The following is a 26,647-nucleotide window of genomic DNA, read 5'->3' as shown; positions in this document are numbered from 1 at the left end:
ATCAGTTTACTAACAGGCTTATTGGAAAATGTGAGAAGGATGCTGAAAGAAGAACTAGTTTCAAGACAACAAATTTATGAAGAATATTCTGATAATGTAGCCTGCAGCAGGAACAGAATGAAGCTTATATCATGGGAGATCCCTTTTGAGCCTTTCCTTCAAAAAATCCCTAATAAGGATTTCTCACAATTCAGAGGCTTTCTGAAGGAATGGAGGCTTTAGTGGTTCTTTCAAATATGTGTTTGTGGAGAATGGTTCTGCAACAAGCTGCTTTCTTTTGTATAAGGTACCATAAAATTTGTATGTTACAATAGTCTGTAAAATCTGTTATTAAAGACAAACTATATATGGCATCTATGATAGCAAAACATGTAATGGTATGGTGTGGTCAAACTATTAAACTAGCCAATAATTAGAAGGAGGGAAAATTACTGAGTGCCATGAGCGAATCTAAAGAGACAGAGAGATGGCACAACCAGACAGAAAAAACAGAGTGACAGAAACACAACTAAGACTGCAAATACATGTGGCAACCTATATTTATAGTGCATTTGTTAGGTATCAGATAAAAGAAAATAAAAAAACAGAGAGAAGAACAGAGAGAAGTCAAGTCTACAAAGAAAGATGGAACAAAAAATAGGAGGAAGAGGTGAAGTGTTTGATAATAAGTAAGCATGGGTGGTTTAACTGACTTTCTTGGGATTTCTGTGAGCTTGTCCTTCAGTTTATCTTAAGTAATGATGTGTCCCAGATGGCCTGAACCCTGGTACTTTGTGAAACTGACCCAATACTTGTGCCTTTACTTGCACAGCTTTGTGTTGAAAATGTGAGTTTCACTTCAGGAAGAAAATTTTAGTAAAAGCCACCAAGTTTCTCCTGGTTTGAACATCAGCTGTGTTGAAGCTGTTACAATGCCAACACAATTTAGCTCAAAACTAGCTTGGACAAGAACTGATGGGTTCATTAAGAATTCCAGACTCTTAAGCCATAGTGGAAGAATATTTCCTATGACCATGCAGAGATCTTAGACCTGGTTAGTTTACTGAAAGACCATTGTTTTTCTTCCCATCCAAGTATTTGTCCTAGTCAAACATTTACTAGTTACCTTTTAGAGTGTTTTAAGGGCCACACTCCTGAACTGTCAGCTTTTGCCTTGGCTGCATCTACATAGGCAATGTTAGAAGCCCCATCCATCATTACAGCAGCCCCACAATAATGTGGTTCCTTAAGCTACAGAACCTTCATGGTCTCATCAGAATAGAAAACATGAAAGGAAAAGTGACCATAGCCTCTATGCCAATAATGAGCATGAATGTAGACATTCCTGAGAGTTTGCAGACAAGGCTTGAAAACATGTTAGAACACAGCTAAAAAGTGGGATTAATACAAAAGCAATCAGACGTGAAAACAAACTGCATTCAGTGAAGCAGACTAAACCACAGCAGTTTTCTATGTCATCTGTGTCATGTAATCAAGAGATGAATAACACTTTACAAAAACACACACTCTGGGTTTTCTCAGTTAGTTTCCTCTCTTTGTTATAAAATCCCTTGGGCTTGCGTTAAAAGAGAAGAAGAGAGACGAAATTAAATTAAGATAAATAAACTAGCTACTATTCCATGTGCACAAATTGTGGCATTTAGCTTCTCAAAAGTCTTTCCTACTAGTCATTCTTGATTCCTTGAATTTCCAGTCAGTGAATTATCAACTAATTTATCACCTCACAGAGAAGGGATTATCTCTTTATCCCTAAAAATGAATGTTGCTGAGCTAGTCTTACCAACCAAAGTCTGTTTTTCCTACTCTTATGTTAGCAGATAAGCCATGCCTACAAGAAGTTAAAGTTAAAAATTTAAAATAAACCTGTGAAGACTTTTCAGAACTAGCCATTTGGAAAAAAAACAATGTCCAGCTAAAAATTAATATTCTGTAGAATTCTCCCCTTTACAATCATAACCAGTTTTGAATGCTGGGAAATCAATCTGATTTTGGTTATAACATTGTCTCCTCTTAAAAGTCTCATTCTCCCAGTGAATCAGTTCTGTTTTATCTGTCTCTGTCCCCTTTAACTCCAACCCACTGATTATCTGTACCAGATTTTAATACTATCAGCAATAAATTCTTCTACTCTGCTAAAGGATGCAGGCCATGGACAGGAAAGTTATTGCATAAATGGGCTCTAGAGAAGCCTCTTTTCATTTTTATATTTGGCCCAAGCAAAATCTGAAAACCAGACTGTATTTGTTTTAAGATTACTGCCTAGCTAACTCTTCAGGCAGATAGAAAGCCATATGATTAACAGAAACATGTCTATAAACATAGACATATGCAAAAGGAAAATACCACAACTGATGAAGTTCAATAAAACAGCTTCGGACAGAGATGAAATTGGAACTTAGATTAATGTTTGAGTTCATATTTGCCCCTACACTGACTGAATTTTTTTTTTTCTGGCTATGTGTATAAAATATATTTAATCAAGATTGAACATTATGAGTAGTTATTATATTTGTAGAAATTGATAGAGATAGATTAATTCCAAATTCACTCCTTAATGTTTATTTTTACAATTCATTATTCTGAAGTAATGTCCCCAATACATTATGACTGTATTACAAATTCACATAATGATAGCACTTCCATTTCATAAAGTTTACCTTTACTTGTCTAGAAGAGATCCAAAAACTGTTCTACAAAATGAATTGTGCCCCCCATGACAAAGTAGAATTGGAAGCTTTAATCACATCTAAATGTCTAGCATGACTAGGTGTCTCACCTGACTGAGGAGCAAAATACAATCCAGCAAAGTTTGTAAACTCCTAATGGATAAGAAGTTTAGTTTGATTCTGATGTGAAAGAAATTTCATCTATCAGGAAGGATAGCATGAAGTGCTGCTCAGATAAACTACTTTGTGATGGACCCAGAGATGAAATTGTCTACTTCCACTGCTGTTAATAAGGAAAAGTACATTAATATATTTTAAAGAAAAGACGGAAAGAGTAAAGGAAGAATACCTGCAGACATTTCATGGCATAAAAGAAGTAACTGTGCACAGGGCAATTTTGTGATCTGTAAATTTTATCAACATTATTTATCAAATTATTATTTAACATTTTAACATTTAACATTTGGAATTCATCTACCTAAGTCTAGAAACAGTATTAGAGAAAAAGTTAAACATACGCCTCCCTTCCAGTACATGCTACACCTGGTTTGAAAGTGGGTCGCAATGGCTACCAGGTAAACTGGGTTTAAATTCAAGCTGAGCATCACTGAATTAGAAGGTTTCTACAAAATTAAGAAGCAGTTGCACAGTATAAACATCCTGTGATTTTTTTCAGATGCTTCCTTTGAGATCCAGGAAAAGGGACTGTGGCATTTAATCCATCTGATGAGAACGACAAAACAAATTAGCAACTATGATGTGGTGGCTGGAAGCACTTTCTTTTGACTCGAAGAATGAAAGATACTTTAAGAAGTTGGGGTTTATGGCCTTTTAAAAATGCAGTAACTTAGATTAAATCTTTTAGTGGAATTTACAGCATTCAGTGAATTATTTCTTGCTTTCCAAGACCATCATGACTGCTTTGGAAGATGTGATTCAACAGAATATGTTTTTTCTCAGTTATTCAAAGAAATGAAGACAGAAAGACTGGTTAAAAGAAAGAAAAAATTAATTTAAAAGTAATAAAGAAGACATACTGGACAATTAATTTTCAAGTTATATTTGTAGACACCTAAAAAAATTTTCCAAAGTAGGGTTTCCACTTTTTTTTTCAAATTCTCTCTAACAAAACCTACTTTTAATCAATACTGATTTTTTCTTATCAAAGGAAACATTTTAGTACCTTAGGTCTAGATTTTTTTGCATTACTTCCAGCTGAAATGAACAATGCAAGATAGATTTACCACCTTTGAAAATACAGCACTGCAAAAACAAAAATCTGAAACTACCTATTTAAAATACTGCTAACTTTCAGGATTTATGCAGTTATTTCAACACTATTTCAAATGAATAATTACATTTCCATTAACTTTGATAGTGTAAAATCCAGTCTCTGAAAACGCTGAAATTATTTTTGCAGCTGTTCACTGTTCCAGTCAATCACAAAACCTACTGCACATGCACAGTACACAACATGTCACCCAGAGAAATCAAGAATCGACCTATAGTAACAATAATAATTCTCTGCTGGATTTTTTTCCATGTATCTTTGGATAAAATCCAAGGACTCATAAAATAATTTAGAAAATTAAAAGATGATGAGCCTTATCATTTCCATAGTTTCTGTGAAAACATAGATATGAATCTGCAAACATTTCTAAGCTCCTCCTATCAGGGTTAGTGGCATTTGTGAGGTCTCCCATATGCATTTCTACTAGTGGTTCAAATATGCACTGACATTATCTTATTAGTCTATTTTCCAGTTTTGGCTTTTTATTTTCACTTATAAAGTTGAAGTTAGCATACTTCATCAAGCCATGGATTTCTAATTGGCGCTCCAAGACTTGATTCCCTGTAACTGGTGAAAACTCTTGCCATTGACCAAAGTGAGAGCAAAACACTGTATGCTCTTTTGTGCTTCTTTACTTTTCAGAGGTGCAAATAATAGTATCTTATCTCCAAGGCAGCACACAATCAGGCTTTTTTAATAGCACAACAAAGAAACTTCTTAAGAGAAGGCATAATAAATTACACAGAAGAATATTCTGCCCAAAGGGAACTCTTTCCTCTAAATATCTTCCAGTAGTTGGACATTGACTGGCAAGCTTGAAATTTTTGTATCTTATCTACCTGTTCATGTTCTCCTTAGCATTATAAAGGAATTCAATTAAAAAACTGTTTAGTTCTACCCTGTCTGCAATATTTTCAGTGGTGCCTTCTGCAAATACATGTTATTATTTAAAAAAAAAAAAAAAAAAAATTCCAATAGCATACCCGGGAAAACATCTGCTTTATCTTGCTTGTATAATAGCTCAAAGTATAGTCAAATACCAGTTTGTGGCCTAAATTGTATCAACTGTAGCTGGTCAGTAATGTAGTTCAAAAGACACTGGAAAGTCCTGATCCATTGCTATCATGTTGGTCTACCTGACTAAGACATGGCCAAACCCTCTAAAATATAATACAGAGCATGCATTTTCAAGAAAGGATCGTTTTGCTTCTCCCATGGCTAAAAGGCAATGGATCCCTGCCACCCTCTTGCTCCACAGCCCCACACTTCAGTTGCAGCCGGGTAGTCAGTCACAGCTCAGACTAAACAGCTGCATCTGCCACACCAGGAAAGAAGCAGCAGTGCTGCAGAAATGCATATGACCCACACAAGCCCCTGCAAGAGATTGCAGCATTCATAGTGTGTGGAACTTTGTGTAGAGATAGAGACAATGTTGTATTTTCTATTATTTTTCCCCGGTTTGGTTGTTGGGTTTTTTTATCTGCAAACTCCTTGAAAAGACTAATGTAGATTAGATTCGATTGTTTGGAGATTTTTTTTCCCATTAAGCTGTGTAAGTAGCAGCCCTGACATCTAAAAAGCAGCTGAGCAGTCACTGTTTTAAATCACTTCTCACTCTTGGTTTACCAAGAGTCTCATATAATCACTGAGCTTAATTGGCTTCCTCTGGTGTGTGCCATGGTCCTCTCATGATACTGTCATTCCCAGTATCAGTCCCAGTCTGGCATCACCTAGTCCAGACTAACACTGAATTTTTCTTATAAAAAGGACAATACAAAATCCTTCGCAAACTTCCCCATTGCAACATTTTAGAAAATTGCTTAACAATAATGACCATTAGTGTTTCCCTTTTTAATCATGCTGGGGTTTTTTATAAGTTGTTCTCTTCGACTCTACAGTCACCTTATCTTCTGTTTATTGGGCAAATTTATTTATACTTCTACCACTTTAATTTCAAATTTCTTCAGAAGTTTTGCTGATAAGTCTAATCTCTACTTACTCCACTCTTTACTAAGATAAGGTTTTTGATGTAATTTCCTGTTTAAAGAAGTTTTACTTGTTTATAATTCTCTTTTAATATGGCTCCCTTTACTTCTCAACAGTTATGCCCACCTACTAGTTCCCTGATAAACTTCCTGCACATGCTATACTTGATTTCTTTATACTCTTAGGTCTTTCATTTTCTGCTCTATCCTTGTAATTTTTATTATTTTCACAGATGCACCAGTTTTGCATCCTTGTGCATTGACCTCGGTTGTACTGGATCTCTTTGTTAAGATCTCTTTCATGACTTAACTTCCTGAGTTTCCTACTTAAGCAAACACAGCATTTCTTGCCTGCATAGCTGTAGGCACACCTTTCAACCAATTACAGCTGCTTATGTAGCCTGCACAGAATATCTAGGAATTCTCATCAAGAACCATAAGTACTAGAAGGGCTATTTTGTTGTGTATCCAGACCTTCATTATCACACCATCATTTTAATGATCCTCATTTCAGAGGATTATTGCTCCAGTTAAGTCTATGTGAAGGAATGTCACCAGCCCTCATCACAGTTAGAGACTTCATTCTGATTTCTAACCTGAACTTTTTCACAGCTATTTTATATCCAATTTCCTTTGTGAGAGTGATATCAATTTTCTTAAATGGCTAGTTTGCCCTAATATTAATTCCTTCATGTCCTGTTATATAAGCAGAGAGGAAAACATACCGTCTTTTTATTGCTTGTCTCTGTTTTTTAAAGTAAACTGCTTCTTTTCAGTCTTCAGCTCTGTCTATTTCAATCTGAGTTCACCTTTGTGGACTCAGAGCCATCAGAAATATAGACTGCATTCTGCATAAGTCATAGTAGAAGCGGGTCCAACAGCATTAATCATTTCCTATCACGATCTATAGTTCAGCTACGTCCCGGATTCATTATCACACTGGTGACTCACAGTCACCCTGTATTCACTTTGCACAGATGTACCTCTCTTCCCCTTCCCATTCTCATGTCCATTCATGTCATGGCCTCTGAGTGAAACTGCCCTTGGTATTACTGTATTACATCCCTTCCCCTAGTCCTCAAGGTTATATATTTTTCCTTGTGCAATAGCCAGACCTACATGAATACTGGTAATGGCTGCAGAAACGTGTCATTAGAAATCTTCAGTAGGATGGCCCACCTCTTTGTGCAGTGATAAATCAAAAAAGAGCAAAACCAAAAGCCCTGCATAACACCAGTCCAAAAACTAAACCCTAGTGACTTCCTGTGACTGAAAAATAATCTTCTTATAGTTTCATACTTATAGTTTCATTTTTATATCATCTTTTCCTTATCCACACAGAAACTGTTTTACCCTGTCTTATTTGCAGATGAGTTTAGGCTTAAATCAAAGAAAAAAATCTTCCATTGTGTTCTATGAGTGGTTCAGTTGAAGCAAGGATTCCAAACATTAGGGAGCTGCATTTCTAGTCTGTCCAGGAAGTGTTTGGGCAGACTCATCAGAACTGAAGCTGATCATTATTACCTATATTTGCCTTTCTAATCTTTATCAACAAAGTGCGTTCAGTTCTTTTTTTCCTGGTCAGGGGACTGATACCATATTCTATAGTCCTTTGGATTCTGTTCTGTGGACCTTGCAACAACAGAACTAGTTGTGAATTGATGTTTCCCTTTTGAATTGTTTATATACAATGGGCAAAAATCTCTTTAGAGAGAGAGATTTTAAGAATTTCTTCCATCAGTAATCCTTAGACAAACATGAAATTATTTTATTAATCAGTACCTTATGCTTTTACCCAAAATTTGAGAGATTTATTGAAAAAAACATGGAGTTATTTTATATCTGAAGAAACTCAGATATATAATATACATATATTGTACAACAAGAGGTAAAAGCCACTTTTGGTATTGGATCTTGGTACTGCCTTAAAATACACTACAATAGCATTACTATTAATATTATTTATACTTAATCTTGGACACATTTTTCCCAAGCAAGGCACGAAAGTCCTTCATATGGAAGGACTGGTTTGAGTTTGGTTTAATCCAGCTCAAGAAAGCTTTCTTTATTTGTCACATATGTGATGGTCACCATTTACAAAGCATACAGCATTGTAATGAGCTCATTAAGGAGGAGATTTTAGGTAGCTGTTCTCTGTAGGTGAACAATTAACAAAATATGTTAGCAATTAAAAATGTAATCAACACACAGGTCAAGGTTCCCAGCTGATAGGTCATAACATAATAAGATAGCCCCAAGTCAAATTCAAAGAAGTGTGTGAGTAAGCAACTATTACCTCTATAAGCACTTAGAACATAATGAAGTTTAAACAGTCAGGCACAGTTTATCATAATTATGCCAAATAGTTCTTTTTTGAAGGAGCAGTCCCACTGCAGTGCAAGTGTGGTAGCATTTGGCCCTTATGGAACTGAACGGCACTGAAAGAAAAATGGGAACAGTCAAAAATAATATTTCAAAATGAGAGCAAAGTACACATTAGAAACACCTTGAAGTATAGTAGAGGATATAAAACAGGACAGTAAAAGAATCATAAAACTGCTTCACTTGCTATGTAAAGGTATTAAAATTAAGTTGCAATATATTGCAACTGCTCCAGCTTAACAACTGTCTTCAGAGATTCACTGAAATTTATTAACAGATAGGAAAAGCATTTTTTTATTTTTAAAATACCAAACTATTTTCCAGTAACATGGGTTAAATAAAGAAATGCCAAGAACTGAGTTTCACACTATGAGTTTTAGAACTTTTTTCCTTTCAACCTCCATTTTAATATGATAAATTAATTGTAACAAAGACACCCCCATGGGAATGTTTTGGCATTTGCTCATACAGATAAAAAACTGCAAGGAAATGGGTTACTAGTAACATATGGAAGCAGTCGTTCTGTTGTATGATAAATTGTGTAAGGAATTACCAAAGCCTGAATAAAAAAACAGAACCAGTTCTCCCTGGTTGAGGTCTACTGTACATGAAGAAATAGAAGATAAGGAAGAAGTAATTTAATGAGTACCAATCATAGGCTGAAACTCTGAAAATGTCCTTACATGATAGGGACTTTCTCTTCTTCCCCTGTACTGCTTCCAACAGGGCATAGTAAGGATTGTTGCTGTTAGGAAGGGCATAAGGGACATAATTAAACCCTAAGGGCTACAGCAAATAGCTATGTAGGCTGCTACAAGTCATGGGGTAGGAAAGTACTTTTTTTCAAGCACTGGCAGACTGGCTTGCTTCCTGCCCCTTACATTCCACCCTGGTAAGATTTTAATTAATACAACTGGAATAGCATGGAATTACAGTGGAAGTATTCCTGATTACAGCAGTAAATTAAATAAGCATTAGGGTATTCGAATTCACTAGTGATGCCCACAAACAAAAAAAAAACCCCAACCATACAAACACACATTTGTCAAGTAGCTCTTGCTTAAAACTGAAAATTAACTTAAGTTGAGAGAATTAACAAAATATGCCAGGCTAGTTTCCATTGGAAGTAAATACTACTGCACCTCCTGAAAATCTTCAAAGTTTTTCCAGTCATATATTGGAGGAGAGAGTCTTCAGCGCTTGATAAGAGAAGAGTTTCATGGTGGATTACAACTCTTGCACATAATTTCAAAAACTCAAATATATTGTTTATATGTACTGGAAATTCGGTCATCTCAGATTTTCTAGGTGAGATTTTTAACCAAAAAGTTAGAAATAGTTTTAAGAGAAACACACCCTATTGACATGAGGTGTCCAGAATGTCAACAGATGTAGTCTTTTCCCAAGCTCAACACAATTCAGCAGTGTGCGCTCATAGCCCAGAATTTCACTTGTATCTCAGGTTGCATCAAAAGCAGCATGGGCAGCAGGGCGAGGGAGGACATTCTGCCCCTCCACTCTGTTCTGGTGAGAGCCCACCTGGAGTTCTGCATCCAGCTCTGGGGTCCCCAGCAGAGGAAAGGCATGGACTTGTTGGAACAGGTCCAGAGGAGGCAACTAAGTTGATCACAGGGCTGGAGCACCTCTGCTATGAAGACAGAATGGGAGTTGTTCAGCCTGGAGAAAAGAAGGCTCTGGGGAGACCTTATAGCACCTTCCAGTACCTGAAGGGGAACTACAAGAAGGCTGAAGAGGAACTTTTCCCATGGACACATAGTGAGAGGACAAGGGGAAAATGGCCTTAAGTCGAAGGAGGGTATATATTAGGAAGAAATTCTTTACTGTAAGGGTAGTGAGGCACTGGAACAGGTTGTCCAGAGAGGTTGTGGACTCCCTATACCTAGAGGTATTCAAGACCAGACTGGATGAGGCTGTGGGTAACCCAGTCTAGTGGAAGATGTATTTGCCCGTGTAGGAGGTTTGGGACAAGATGATCTTTAAGATTCCTTCCAACCCAAACTGTTCTATGATTCCATGGTTCTCTAATTTTATGGCACTGTGGAAGCATCTCAGTGAATGGTTTATGATCCCAGAGCTTTGTCAGAAAATGAAGAAGCAAGTAAAACCTTTTGTCTTTAAGAATGCTCTTGACATCAGTTGTCACTTACCTCTTTCTCCATATACTATTATGCAGAATACATTATGGAATTTACTTCATAACAGAACAGCTCTTTTAACATTAGTAGTGCTAGTCAGAAAGAATATGGTAAGGAAGTGAGCAAGGTGATATGTGGGGAAAGAAAGAGGCAACTATTCTCATGTTACAATAGTTACACAGTACTCTGTCTATTAAGAAAACACCTTTTTCACCAATCAAGCCTGCGAGTTTCTGGGTTAGGCAACAGAAAACAGAAGACACGACATGCTTTGTTACTGAATGCATTCATTCCTGCCCATAAGAAAGTAAATTTGTTCAAAAATCCAGGTGATTTATTTTCCCTTAGACTTAAGAAGAGCAAGGTGCACTTTAGTTTCTATCACTCTCAATTTTTCCTGCAAATGGCTCTGAGATACTGCTATCATTCAATGTGCTTTAGCATGGCTTTTGATTTTTGTCCCTACAGCTTCTCCAATTAAGTAACATGTTAACTCTCATACCTTCATTATCTCATTTGAGAGGATGTACATGATGGCAACAGCAGGAAGAACTGTGGTTTAATTAGTGTCCTTATACAGCAAAATGTAGTACACGGAAAATAGCTTTGATGTTTTGAAATGCAGTAGGAAAGTGGTAAGACAGCAGGTTTTTTCAGTTATGCATTTGTGTTTCGTAGCGCATGCACAGACAAAATGAGAACGGATAGTGGAAGTTCCCAAGGAGATTAGTTTAACATTATTTTCCACAGTGGAGAAATAAAAAGGAAGGGAACAAAACAACTGGCTAAAGCTCTGTTTGAAGCCCAGCTCACAACACAAACATTTTGGGTACTTGAGACGGCTGTTTATTTCAAAAAAAAAGAAAGGTAGAAACCAGATACAAATCCCTTCTTAAGTAAAAAACATCCCAGAATGTTGCATACATAGACTAACCATGACTCTATTCGATGATATATAGTACAAAATCGTAACATAGGATTCTTTTCTTTGTACAAGAATATGTGTTTTATATTGTCAGATCCCTTCCAACATGGGAAAAAGATTTTGCATGTATTCCTAAAAGTGTCTGTGCAGAAATTAAACTTTGGGAACAGTAAGAATTAAGTATGGATCATATATTACTAAACTACCCACAGCAGTGTCTCTTTTTGACTTCTATTACCACATATATGAGAATTAAACTTCAGCAGAATCCTAAAGTAGTCTGACTTTGAAGGCACCTTTAAAGGTCATCTAGCCCAATCCCCCTGCAATGAGCAGGGTCATCTTCAACTAGACCAGATTGCTCAAAGACCCATCCAACCCAGCTTTAAATATTTCCAGAGACTGGGCATCTATCACCTCTCTGGGCAACCTGTTCAAGTGTTGCAGCACCCTTATCATAAAAAATTTCTTCCTTCTATATAGCCTGAATCTTTTCGTTTACAACCATTAGTCCTTGTCCTATCCCAGCAGGCCATGCTAAAAAGTCTCTCCTAGTCTTTGTTATAGACACCTTTTAAATACTGAAAGGCAACAAAGAGGTCTCCCCAGAGTCTTCTCTTCTCCAGCTGAACAACCTGAATGCTCTCAGCCTATCTGAATAAAAGAGATGCTCCAACCTTCTGGTCATCTAGGTGGCCTCCTCTGGACCTGCTCCAACACGTGCCTGTCCTTCCTGTGCTGAGGACCCCAGAGCTGGACACAGTGCTCCAGGTGGGCTCTCACCAGGGCAGAGCAGAGAGGGAGAATCACCCCACTTTGACCTGCTGGCAGTGCTGCTTTTGATGCAGCCCAGGATGGGATTGACTTTCTGGGGTGTGAGCACACATGGACAAGCCACATCCAGTAAAGGAAATTATATTATTTACTCACAGATATATTATAAGACCTACCTGAAGCAACACTGCTTCATACCAGCTATAAAATAAAAAATGCTAGTGGGTTAGTCCTGCTTTTGTTCTGAACTAGACAGTGTTATAAAGATCCAAAATCCATAATTTTCTTCTAATATTGTTTTTTGCCAATCATCTCTTGAAATTGTGCACCCAAATATACTGTTAGACCTGATTTGAAGGCAAAAAGAGATGAACAAATGTTGAGACAGAAGGCAATTTTCAGCTGAATTTTTCTTAAATTTATGGAGTTTCCACTTTCTGCCATGTTCTTACATGCGTGTAAGTAAGCATATGATATACAGTAAGTATATGTAAGCATATATCTATTACTATTTTCATTTCTGGTTTTCATTTCTGTTTCTATTTTTTCAGCAGCTGCATCCATGTGATGATTTATCTACGTTTCTATCATATCATTAACTAATAAGCAGTTCCCTACATATGGGAACAGCTTTACTAAGCTGTTTTTAACCCCAGGTAAAGATACTATGTGTCATGGTTTAGGAGTGATGCTCCCCAGTTTAGTGCTCCCACCGAGACTCTCCAAACCATGCTGCCACTTGCTGGCTCTCCTGCTCCCCAGTCCTCCTTCCCCTTGTGGCAAGCTGGAGAGGACGCTTGGAGGCACAAAAGGGAAAGAGCACAGATTGAGATAAGAACAATTTACTGGAAGCAACAATAAAATAAGACAAGGAACAATACTAATGACAGAGCAGTACAAGAAAAAAGATGACTGATTTGCATGATATTGCCCACCCCACACAGAAAACCCCTGGCAATACCCCGACCCTCCCTCTGACTCACAACTCAACCCAAAGTGGAAACCCTCCCGCTCTCCCCAGAAAATGACATGAGGGGTATAGAATCACCTCCTAGCCATGCCCCTCCTGCCTACTGTGAAAATTAACCCTGTCCTGGCTGGATCCAGGCCTCTGTGTTTTAGGCACTACAGCAGAAACCCTACCATTGGCTGTAGTACTACTTTGCCCCCTGTAATCAGAAAGCATTTACCACATGAGGGCATAAAGGCAAGATTCTACTGACTTTCAACACATTCCTCCAAAATGCAACAGACAACACACGCTACACCAGGCAGCAAGAGGAAAATATTAGACCATTCCCCCTTACATTTGCATACGTCTTTCCTGACACAAGTGCTTCAGTACCCACACACAAGATAAATTCCCAATAGCAGTAGCAGGTTTATCTTGGACTTCTAATTGCTTTTAATCTTTACTCATAAATCACAATAAACAGAAGGAAACTTCATACTTCCTCCTGCTGTTTTTACATCCTCATACTTTCAGACACCAAACAGCATTATTCAAATGAACGTGCATTAAAAATTATGGTTTTTAGTAAGGTCAGCTATGCTGTATTCCTTAAGAAATGCTGAGGAATTAAGATGCTGTATTGAGTGCCTGAAAGTAATCATTTTGGCTCAAAAAAGCTTTAGCTTTTCCTTTAATTACCATTTTCTTCAGTACAAGTATTCAAGACATGAAAACAAGATGTACTTCTGTTTACTGAAAGGCTAGGGAATATAAGGTTCAAATAAGATTAATGTATTATGTACTAAGGAATTGCTGCTCTCCTTAAGTCCATGGTAAATGTGACAGCCCTTTTTATTTAAGCTCGTGTAGATTGATTGAATTAAATTGAGCAGGGAAGGGGGAAGGAGAATTACAAAATTTTATTTTTCACTGACTTCAATGCTGTATTTATCATAGTGAAAAAAAATAAATTGAAGTTTCTGAACTTTCTATGTTCTTTATTTCTAATAAAAATTTTGAAGGAGTGTTGACTTTTTCCCTAAATTTTGTCAAGGACAAAGTAACAAAACCAGCACTCTTTTTCCAGACACTTCTACTTCATAAGCAATATAAGTTTTCACTGCTACAAGTTTCAGGCTCTGTTATAGATGCTACACTTGGATATCTGGCCTGAGTGAGCTACTAACCTATCTTTTATTCGTGCCTTGAATCAGAAGACTTTGCTCCATGCAGCAATTGGCAGATCCAACTTCAAATAGCCCAGAAGATTTATAGAATCACTGGGAGCAGATAAAAGGTTGGCTCCCTCATTTGAAGGAATACTTAGCATAACACTGAGCTGAAAAAATTGATGCTGCCTATTCATCTTGTCTAAGAAATGCTGCCTGTACAGCAGATACACTGTACTCCACAGGACAGCATGTAGAGCTACTGCATAAGTCCTCCTGAGGACAGATTGCCCAAGATAAAAAGCAATCCTCCTGAAGCTCTACAGAGCAAAGTCCCAGAAGTCTTACACTGTTAACTCAAGTAAGATATTATGATTAACAGACATCTTGATAGAATCTGTCAGGCAGTAGTTTATGACAAAATCCTTTCCATTAATAGAAGATATTTTAATGAAAACCTTTAATGATAGTCAAATGCTTATCTTCTTTGTGATAACAAAGCAACAGAAATCGAGAATTTAATTACTACATTTATATATTTGTTAGGCTTTGAATGTAAATATGGAGATTCTTTCTGCTCTTTTCCTGGCTCTTTCACAATCTAATTCCAACATTTTTATGCTTACATAATAGCACCCTCATCTGTAACTTCCATCCCTCCCTTCTCCTCACACCTTTTATCCTATTTTTTTCATTATTGATCAGGGTACTTCTCAATTCAAAAGTGTTCATTTTTTTAGATGTAAACTATCCTACTCAGCTTGTTACACCAGAAAGATTGTGCATGCAACTTAAATTAGTTGTTTGCCTATAAAGTTATCTGTGATTGCTTTTCTATGTGGCTTCTATGGTAGCAAATGAAGCAAGGAGAAACATGAGAATAAACACAGCATTTAAGCAATAGTTCTACTTAGAAAGTAATGCATGATCCTCTGCTAATGATCATCCATGGCAGCTAATCTGAGCAAGTAACTGAGTTCAAAATATCTTTATCTACAATTCAATAACGTTTCTTGACAAAATACCAGTTCAATAGCTGAAATGTCCTCTATTCAGAGTCAGAATTTTCACAGCCAAATGAATATCATTTGGGGAAGGAATGGAAGACCATTTTGGCCATAACTTTAGGGTTCTTTTTTTTGGAGGACAAAGGCAGTCTTCTTGAGAAAAATCCTATTAAAAATGGACAAACTGAGATGAGGTTGCAAAGTGCCAGTGTTGCAAGTGGAAGATGCAGAAGTAATAGCTGCATCGTACAGAGGAGAACCACAGACGTGTGCTTTTCTGGCATACAGCCTGTGTGCAGGAGAGAGATTTGTAGGAAATAGGGTACACTACATGTTCCTGCTGACTCATTTAGCTGCTGCTTGAGCTTGGTACTAGCAGTTAACAGATCTCATTGCATGTTCCCATCAAGTAATACTACTGAGTAGAATATCAGTTCATTCTGGAGAAAGCTTTGGCTAAAATAAGAGGTGAAACTCACACTGTATCAGCTAAGAGAAGGCAGAAGGGTGAGTGACATATGAGTGAAAGTCATTCATAACAGAAAATTGAAGCCACTCTGATCAGAAAGTGCCTAACTTAGAGGAGAGATAAACTTTATGCTGGTACCTTATCATTCCTTTCTTTAATTCATGATGGCATGACCATTGTGGCCACTATACAGCCACCATGTATTCTTCTCTCCTCTGTAGTGTGCAATTTTGTACCAGCTAACCAAAGTATACCAACTGCATAGAGAAATGTTGCTTTCTTTTACCAAGTGAGATGTAGATAAAGGTCCATCCATATATGACCACTGCTAATCCAAGGATCTGCAGCTCTAATTGGTAGAGCAATTAATTCTGTAAACAAACACGTGAAGGACAAGAAATTCCTCAGGACTAGCCTGCATGGTTCCCTACATGAAAGCGCTTGACTAACCTGATAACATTCTACAGTGAACTGATGCACCTGGAAGATGAGGGGAGAGCAGTGTCTGACGAGTTTCTAATGAGCCGTCAATAAGGCCTTTGATGCTGCCTCCCAGAACAGCCTCAGGCTGTTGCTGTAGGGGCTGGATGGACAGACAATGAGGTGGATTGAAAACTGGACGAATGGGCAGGCCCTGAGGGTGGTGATCAGTGGTGCAAAGTATAGCTGGAGGCTGGTAACTAGAGGTGAACACCAGGGATCAGTACTGAGCCCTGTGTAACATCTTCATTAATGATCTGAATGATGGGGCAGAGAGTACCCTCAACAACTTGGCTGATGACACAAATTTGGGAGGAGTGGCTGATAGGCCCGTGGGATGGGCTGCTATCCAGAGGGACCTTGACAGGCTGGAGAAATGAGGTGACAGGAGCCTTGTAAAGTTTGGCAAAGAGAAGTGCAATGTTCTGCACCTGATGAGGAACACCCCACACCAGTATATGCAGGGGGCCACCCAGCTGGAGAGGAGCTTGGCAGAGGTGTGAGGGTGGCCAGACACTGGCACAGGTCGCTGAGAAGTATTGTGGAGTCTTCATCCTTGAAAATAATCAAAAGTTGTCTAGACATGATCCTGGGCAATGAGCTGTAGGCCACTCTGGGTGAGCTGGAGCATAGGACCAGATGTTTGCGCCTTCCAACCTCAACCAGTCTGTGATTCTGTGAACTCTATAGGAGACCCAGTATCTAACACTTTTCCCCAGTTCACTACTGTCCCAAATTCATTCCCAGAACTAAATAGGATGGAATAGCTTAGGGCCAGAACAATTTCAGTAGAAAATCTGGTTATTTAATTCAAACTCTAGACTATTGATAGACAGAAGAGTAAGCATTCAAAGACTGCTTCCGTCATTCTGGAATTAATATTTGACCACTTAAACCACTAAATAGCATTTATTAACTTAATTTCCTAAACATATATCTAAGCTGCCAAGGACTGAAAAACTACATCTAAATATTCACCAGTTTTGATATTTCACTGGAGTAGGAGGACTGTAGTATCTCCATACTACACTGATATTTAGTTTTATGTATGATCACATAACTCTACCTCCAGTACAACTGTTAGTGTATCAATACTAACATTAACATAACATTAACATAAAGCCATCTTATACCAACTGATATCACCTAGTCCCTGGAATATTATTATATCACCAAACCAATGTAACAATATTAATTTTAATAAAGGAGCTAGAAAGTCTCTCCATCAGTTTACAATCTGTTTGCACCTGGGAGATTTTCATTGTGAAATCTTACTGTCTCAAGACATTTACTGGTTTCTTAATATTTAATATTTTCCTCAAAGCTCAACTTATGAAACTGGCTGAATCCATAAAGCTTCTAGTTTAAACTTTTTTTCCCATTTTGTGTATGTAGTTGAAGCAGAAAGAATCATAGCCACATGTTTTTGAAAATCAGTCTACAATCTACACTGAGATTTTCTTCCCTGGTGTGTGACTACTGCTATTGCAACATTTGGCTTTGACAAAAACCAAGGCACTTTTTTCTTTCAATAGATAAAAGCAGAACTTCTCTCCTAAGTACATTTTAGTGAATCCAGAATTACTGCTTCTATTTTCAGTTATTGGAAGGAGAAAGCTCTCCAGATCCAACTACTTAAAACCCCTGTTATTGTGCAGGCCTTTCAGAATACCTTCCAGTTTTCTTCTTCCACGAATGAACATTAAATATTCGTGCCTTAATTAAAAGTGTTTCCACTTGCTGTCTTGCATTCCATCTTGGTCAGATCTTCCTTGTCAGCCTGTAGTTTCAGTATTTATGACTTTACAGTGCTTTACAGAGCAGCCAATTAGGTATCAAGTCACTCCTTCCAAAGGGGTAATTACTCTGCAAATTGCTTTACAAAAGGAAACAAAATATTGCAACACAGCCAACCCACCACGCTGTGTGGTTTACCAAGACTGTTTTAATGGTCTCTAGTTTTAAATGGTTGCCACTTGTCAACAAACTGACTAACAATTAAAGCCTCTATTTCTTCAGGCCATTAGTTTAACTGCACTACTGCAGAAAGAGGAGAAAAATCAGAGTCATTTCCCTGAAAAAACAAAAGAATACTTAGATAAGAAATACTCTCCTATGACTTTGGACTCAACATCTTGGAATAGAGCGAGCCATACGAAAGATACAGAAGAACTCAGTAATCCATTACCCCTTTAATTCAGAGCAATTAAAACGGTGGTAAGTACCGGGGAAAGAAGCCTTTTAGTTGGATTCCAGACATTTCTTAAAGCAAACTTGTGGTAAAACTACTGATTTTTGATGGGCTTTTGGCTGTACGTATCAAATCAAGTAATACTTCAAGATTTCCAGTACCAGCTTCCTTGCTAAGCGTCTCTAATACACAAAGGTCCACAAAAACAAAGGGGGACCTCCAAAGCCTTTCACTTGTAGAACCTCTGTACACCTCAAAGGGTTTTCTGCTTGCCCTTATTTCTAGAGGGGCTGTGGTCTGCTGCATTACCACATGAGAGATTTACAGTCGCTTCGGGGGTTTGTAGATCACTCTTGGTAATAAGTGGCTTTAGCTCTGAAGACAGTAAATCAATGGTTTCAACAATCCTAAGACTACAATATTAAAAGGATTCCATTGTTCTGCAGAGAACGCCGAGCACTTTGCACACAGGTGCCTGAAAGTAATTGATGGCAGAGATCCTTTCTTAGGTATGCATGCCTGAACTGTATTCAATTCAGGGCCATTCTCAAAATGCCATTGTTTTCTTATGTAATTCACACAAGTTGCCATTGTACATTTGCTATTCGTCAGGGGATGTAATCTGAATCTTGTCAAATTATACTATCTTGATATCTTCTTCCCTGCTCTAAATAATTAAGACTTGAGACTTGCAAGACTCGGAGGGGGAGGGGGAAGAAGATAGATGTGTGTTACAGGGAGACAGGAAGTACAGGAAAAGGATGAGTAAGGCACAAGAGTAAAATGGAAATAAAATGTGGGAATAGGCAGTCACTTATAGATGATAAATTTAATAAAAATATGGCTCACACTGTTGTTCCCACGATTGGAAATGCAAAGCTATTATTCTATGTTGGAAATGTTCTTTTCAGCTGCCTAAAACATATAAAATGTTAGATACAAAAGGTAATTCTTTAGAAGACAGAGATTTTACAGTACTTAACATTCCTAGCTCACAGGTATTCTACACAGAACTTTGCAAAAGGAAATACAGCATCTTACAAAGATGAAGACACTGCAGATATATAACAGTTGCCAGCACAGTTTTATAGTGTTTCTATGCATATCCGGGGAGGAAATGCATGTGCCTCTGTTCTAGGTGTGCTAACATGTTTCAGCTTCTACTGACTTCACAATAAAGGTAAAAGATGCAGTTTTCCCTTCTTATCTTTGTCAGGACATGGGGGAAGATAACCAAGTCCAGACGTCCTAAGTCACAATGCAAAGACTTTTTCCAAATTATCACCTGCTAATGAAAGCAGCTTTTAACAAGCACTACAATCATGACAGTTTAAACTTCGCAGGATCTGGTGATATCGTCACCTTTCAATCTCTAACTCCATTTTCAGTTAAATACACCCAGTAAAATTCTGCTAAGCATCCTTCAACATTTCTTCCTAACGATGTCATTTACCGAAGAATTGCCAACAGAAGAGCTGGTCCCACATTTTTTATTTTATTAAAATAATACCCTAAATCAGTTTTTCTATGTAACTGACACTTTCCAGGAGCTAGAGAGCCAGGAGGAGGAACTTTGGAGTCAAATGCGCTTTTGTTTTGACAGTTTGCTTTGGAGGGAGGGTTATTGATTTCTTCAAAGAAAATATTGCCCCAGGAGTCTAAATTAGATGGGTGGTTAGACCTGCATTTCACAGTTCCTTCCCTAGCCCATCCCTAACATGCTTAAAATTCTCCACAGCAATTGTTTGTGTTAACAAAATACTCTAAAGAGCTCCTTTCTCAGGGTAGTTTGAGACAATGTGAAGGAGCCCAGGCATGCAGAAACTAGACTGTTTGTGGGGACCAATATTTCTAAGCTTAGAGATGCATTGTGCTCTGCAGCTCGTGTCCTCCTGAGGTCTCAAGAGCTGATGGACTCAAAAAGTCCATCTGACACAGTATCTTCACCAGCCTTCTCCTAAGTGTTTGTTCACTGTTATTGAATCACTTCTTCCCCTCCTCCAAAGCATTGTGGTATTCCTGAAGACAGATTTACCAGCTGCCCTGGATTCAAATTTCACTCCCACTTTTTAATTTCTAATATAAAAGCCTTTAGAATTTGTGTGCAACTACACATAAATAAAAAACTAAAAAAAAAGAGCTTTTGTGACATTCTTAGACTCAGCATAACCTATACCAATAAAAACAGCTGGCAAGAGGTTTGACTCAGATGATGAAAAGGCTGTGTACCCTTCCTCATTCTTGTTCATAGTCACTCACTCTCCCACCGTTTCTTCCAGTTGCTTATCTGCACACACTGAGCAAATCCATGGGGCCAGACAGACAGAAAGAATGCTTTGTAGGGCTCTTTTTTTACTTTGGGACAATTACCTATCCTTCTGTAAAAATGTTGAAAAAATGTTATAAAGGTGTTATAGTACACAAGAGGATTTAAACTGCAAGAAGGAATTTCATTATTTCCCCAACATAACCGCCAATGAAGATATAAATAAAATCCCTCTCTGTTTCCTAGGATTTTGAACACATATAGAAGCCTGTACTGGATATCCCCCAAGTGGAAAGCATTTTTTTTTCTTTCTTTCTTTCCTTTTTTTTTTTTTTTTTTTTTTTTTTTGCACTTGACATGGCCTGAGAAATACCCTCAAAAAATGGCATGCAATGTTCAGCATTAAAATATTTCATCTCTTAGCCATTTTTAGCTTCTGAGCTCATTATTCCTTTCCTTCTTCTACTTGTTTCCAAAGTTTTCTGATTTTCCACCTACTTTTACCTCTTTCTGTAGAGGCTTTACTGCCAAAATATTGTTTGTATCTTCTATGCATCTGTTTATTCAAAGATTATTTTCAATATGTGTTCTGTGAAAGACATATAAAGAAGAAGGAGAGCACATGGCCAAGTGAACTTAGAAAGCACATGAGAGTCTGGTCAGTGTACAAGTGTCTTTCATCTTAAACCAGAACTATATTGTGTAAGCATGTTGTTTAAAAATGGCACATCCTTTACCCACAGGGCTACAGTAGGAAATGTCCGTACTGTCTGTAGCTATAAATGCACACATGTATGCATTTGGACGTTATTCTTTTTCAGTCATATTGCTTATTTCATCTGGATATACTGAGATACCAGGAAGTGGACATCTAAGTCCACTAGGAGGGTTCTCAGCTGTACCTCATGTACCTTCTTCGTGTAGATAAGATGCTTTTCTGGCTTAGATTTACACATGTAAGTAATTTATTGGCCCTATCCCACAAGGATACTCCTCTGTAGAGATAAGAGAGCCTATCAAAAGAGGAAATAAAGATCATTAGCCACAGTGGGACATTGTGAACCTTAAGAATGTTCCATTTGAAGTGGAAGAATGAAGAGCTGAAATATTTCAGATTAAGAGAGTCAAATCAAATCAATTAGAATATGTAGAACAGTAGACCAAGATGCATCAGAAGTTTCATAGAAGGCACAAACTTTTTATTTTCTATAATGCATGAAAGCCAACTGCATGAAAACTCTTCTTCCAGAGTTTCATTTGTAGCAATAATTAGAGTTGACCAAAAACTAGACTAAACTAAAAGAGCAGTTTCCTTCTCCAAAAGCCCAAAACACTAGGCACTTCTTCATGTATTTGGGATACTTACGAGATTTAACATACAATAGTTTATGTTGCAGAATACCTTGTACATGACATGAACATCAAGCCCCAGAAAGCCTGCAAAAATCTCTTAATACAAAAATGCTTCCCCCCATCATGTAACATCATGAACTAAAACTTGTTTTTTACAAAAAACACAAACTTCCACACAAATGCAACAAAACAAATCTAAAAAAAACCCCCAAAATAACAAAAACCCAAATAAACACCACACCACTAAGGCAATTCTAATTCAAGAGAAAGCAAAGTATTCTCATACACATTTATGCCCAGATACCAACTGCAATTCCTAGAACACTTTCTGCTGACTCACTTGTCTATCATCCATCAGTAAAATAACTCTCCCAGTTCCTGTAGCCATGGAGAAGTGAGCTTGAATGTATAAGAACAGCTCCTCCCCTGCTGGAAAACCCACAGCAAAACCAGTGTTTTGACTCCACTACAATTGCCCTCCTTCAGGTAGTAAAGGAACCCTAGGACAGATGTTCTATTTTTTTTTCTCAATTATTTTCTGTCTGCTTTTTGAATATGCAAACCTTCTCTGATCCAGCATAGGGCTTCTGCAATTCAAAATCTCATCGATTTCTGACCTACTTTCCAGAACCCTTGACACACCAAGGCAGGCAGAGGCCCCAAAAGCTATTTTTTTCAGTTCCGTTTCTCACAGACCTACATGAACACCCTCATGATTTCTTCTTTAAGAAGCTGTTGAACAGTGAGTGTACATTCTTGCTTTTCTGTGTGTTATTTGTGACTGGTGGGAAAAGCAGAGGCATTCATAGGCTCTCAGGGGAATACAGCAGTTATCCATTGGTTCTTCAGAAACCATGTCCAGAGTAGTATGGGATCACAAATACAAATGTAAAGAGAGAAAAGAACAAAGCTTGAGAGCTTTAGGGAAGAAAAGCGATGGAGCTGATGATAGGTATGATCTACTAGTAAGTGACATGCTCTGTGCAGCTGTGAAAGAAGTACAAAGAATTTAAAAACAGAATCAGCATCACTCAGCTCCTGACAACAAGTGCTTTATCAAGAGTTTATATCAAGGACTTCATGGTAAAATGGCTCATCTTAATCTCAACTAATCTCAATCCAGGCCATTGCAATTTAAATATAGTACAATCTAACTGTCCTGTTCTTAGGTTCATTGGGTTTTGGACATAAAAAGATATGGTTGTGCACCACTAATATTACACTGTACAACTGTGCCACATGTACAGAACAGCAAAGCCTGAATAGCACAAGGCCTTAGTAACTATACTTCCTTAGAAGAGTATCTCAAGAAGAAGGTTCAAACAAGCAGCCTGTTTATTGGTTTATTCAGCACAATTTTATAGGTACTCAGTGTTGTCAGTTTTTTCCTGTATATGGTTTCCCCAGCTTTCTAATTGCTAAAACTCATCAATAAAAGTCAATTAAAACATAATTGTCTGTTATGTAATCTAGGTGATGCAGCAACTGTCTGAATACAAACTATTTGCATGGTGGAATCAAACAGGTTCAGATAAAGGCATTTAGTTATATATCTATGGTTAATCAAGCAAAACCCAAGATGCAAACATTGCTGGAAAATGATGTACAATATCACCCCTACTTATAACACACTACTCATTTTTGAAATGCTTAATTTGGGTTTGGAGACAAGTCTCACAATGCTTATCTTACGTGCTAGACAGAATATACCTAAGTACACCTTTTTACATCTTTCATTCTCTGTGGCATGAAAAATCCATGAAATGTGATTCTGGTATACCAAATTAGTATTAACAGTACAAGTTCAAAAAAGTCTTTAGTAGGATTTTTGGCTGATCTTCTGAGATGAGACTGATTATAGAAAAGATTTATTGAAAATGAAAATGGCATTTACAGTGTCAGCCAAACTGAACATCTGTTTTTAGATCCGAAGGAAAAAGGACTGAAAGTAATACCATTAATCAGGTAAAATGCATTCCAATTAAACAGTGACTTTTCTAGTTCAGCAAACTGCATTATTGATACAAGATTGCTTTTGGAAAAGTCACAAAGCTCAGAACACAAGAGTTGGAGCATTCGTATAAATTCATTTAAACTACACTGAAGTTAGGCTAAGTCCTGGCTTTTCATTTATTCCACTTCACTTATTGAAGAAAATTATGGGTGCTCTAAAGCTTGTATTTTTTTCAGCTACATCAGATGGTCTGATAATACATGTTACCTTTCTCTATGAACTATGCTCTTTCACTAATTCAGCAATGCACATCAAAGCAGACAACGCTGAGTTCATATGTGTAGTTTTCAGTGTTTATTTTTGATGTTACCAGCAGATACAGCTAACAATCATAATCAGGAGAAAAGCATATCATAAATTGGAATAGGTATTGTGTAAGCAATAAAGCACGATTTCTGTTTCACTTTTGCAAAAAAAGTTTTTCCTGGGAGCAACAGGAATACAAGGTCTCAAGGAATTGCAAGGGTTTACAAGGAGTCAGATGCAGAAGCCACAGTCACTGTCGGTGAAAATGAATTAGGTAACCCCTCGAGGCTGGGGAAAATCACACTGCTAAGCACCGTGTAGGGCAGTATTATGAAATCAGGACAGAGTACAGTAAACCCCCTAAAAACGGGTCAGCGGACCTATGATAAGCTTTCTTCATTTACGTTGGATGGGAGAGGGCAAGGGGGAAGGGAAAGGGAGAGGACATGTATTAATATGTAACTCCGGACTCACCGATTTTGGCCAAGCTGGCCACAAGTATCCAGAGTGCAATGATATACGGCTCCTTGACGTGATCCCATTTGAAAGAGACGATGGCAAAGCTTTGGCTGCTATTTTTAGGGCTTTCCGAGCTTCTCTGTCCCAGCGCCGCTGGGAGAGCCATCAGCCCCAGGAGGAGCGCCACTCCAGATACCTGCCTCATCTTCAAGCCACACAACAAAATCCTGCTTCCCCTTCCCGGAGAGATCCCGCCTCTTCGGACGTCCTTGGGGGCGAGGTCCTTGTCCCTTCGCAGAGACGCGCCGGACGGCTGAGGACGGCGGGACAGCGGCGCGCGCGGCCGGCAACTGGAGGGTCCCCTCCTGTCCTGTCCCGTCCCGTCCCGCACCGGCTGCCCCAGGAGTCGCCTTGCGCGGAGCGGCAAAGGGCGGGTCAGGGGCTCCGTGCACAAGCAGATGCTTCGAGCTGGGGTCCCGCTGCTCGCCCGCACCTGCCTTTATCAGGCTGCTCCCGATCGGGCGGAGGCGGAGCCTCCCGCCGCTCCCGCAGAGGCTGCCGTGCGGGGACGGCGATGCCCTGACTGACAGAGCGCCCGGGAGGTCGGCGGGCAGCTCCGCTCGGCCCCGCTGGGCCCGGGGGCTGGTCGCAGGCTCTGGGCTCTGTCCGCAGCGGCCGTGGGCAGCTGGGCAGCGGATAGCAGCGGCCCGGAGCTGGGGCGCTCCCGCGGGCGTGTCCTAAGGGAGCTCGGGGTCCGCGCCCACACCGTAGTCGGGTGCGCAGGACATCCACAGGTCTCCGTTCGGGCGCTTTGGATGCTTTTGTATCAGCCTCCCTCCTTCAGCCCCACTCTCCCGGCAGGTTGTCACTGAGGAAATGAGGAAATGTCACTGAGGAAACTTTTCTGCTTCTCAGCCTCGAGTCCCCTTCTGAGCTCGATCTAGCTCACCGAGTGCACAGCAGCAGGTTTCTCAGACCAACTTTTCCTTCTGTTCACCAGAGAGCACCTCTTCTCACCGTGTTCGGTGAAAGGACACCAGCAGGCAACATATGGCTTTCCACTTCTGCTTGCAGCTGCTTGTTAAGATGTGCTATATTAAAAACTCTGTTGTTTGTTTGTTTGTTTGTTTTTTAATGCTTACACCGTGAGACCTTTTAGGAGGTTCTACTCTCCCCCTAAAGCCTCCTTTCTTGCTGATAACATTTGCCTGCTATCACAGATGGTCCACGTTATTTGCTGCAGGCCGGTGGACCCATAATAATCATCACCCTGCAGTAAAAGGGCAGCAAAGCATCCTGTTCCCGAAGGGCAGAACTTAGGACACCCTTCCACACAGCAGCAGCAGCAGCAGCAGCAGCAGCAGCAACTCCTCTTCTCTCTTGTGTGCTCCAAAACAATCTGCGTGCAGTCCACACCTTCTGTGACTTTCTGTGGAAAAACACTACTTAACATGACAGCTGGTTTTATCAGGAGGTACAAAACAAACAGGATAAAGCTCTCCTTTAAAATTATTGGAAGACAGAGAAATTATTTTGGTTATTTCAATCACTAAGGAGAAGAGCTACGTACTTTTTCATAGTCATCTGTCCTGCACAGACACTATAAATCAATTAGCTAGTTAATTAAATCTATAAATTTCCATGGAATGTTAATGTCATTATTACCTCAAAGCAAGTGCAGGCGCCAAATTGGACCAACTGTCTTCAAACAATGAAATATCTTAAGGGCTTTATTTCCTTTGTCTTCATTATTTAAGGGAAAGAAAATTATGTGGGAATTTTTTAAAGTAGGAGCGAATCTGAAGACAGAATTGGCAACTCTTTTTAGGAAGCACGACAGACAAAAAAAAAAGCTCCTTTAT

At 38.7% G+C, this 26,647-nt stretch overlaps 1 protein-coding gene across 2 annotated transcripts in view; it reads right to left on the bottom strand.

Moving 5' to 3' along the window:
• The window catches only part of SLC9A3 (solute carrier family 9 member A3), a 53,111-nt gene extending 27,761 nt beyond the window's left edge, over positions 1–25,350 (bottom strand). The window contains exon 1 of one of the 2 annotated variants that reach the window (XM_042044124.1): positions 24,801–25,350. In XM_042044124.1, coding sequence (XP_041900058.1) covers positions 24,801–24,990 — 190 coding nt within the window. In that variant the 5' untranslated portion in view covers positions 24,991–25,350. The remainder of the gene's footprint in view (positions 1–24,800) is intronic. The other variant, XM_042044121.1, reaches the window with a different exon arrangement.
• Positions 25,351–26,647: the final 1,297 nt, after the last annotated feature.

The sequence above is a fragment of the Corvus kubaryi genome, unplaced genomic scaffold, assembly GCF_017639235.1.
Source record: "Corvus kubaryi isolate FWS band 111438036 unplaced genomic scaffold, C.kubaryi_AGA036_p1.0 37398, whole genome shotgun sequence".
NCBI lineage: Eukaryota > Metazoa > Chordata > Aves > Passeriformes > Corvidae > Corvus > Corvus kubaryi.
The sequence above is the reverse complement of the archived record's forward strand: the minus strand, read 5'-3'. Positions and strand labels throughout refer to the sequence as shown.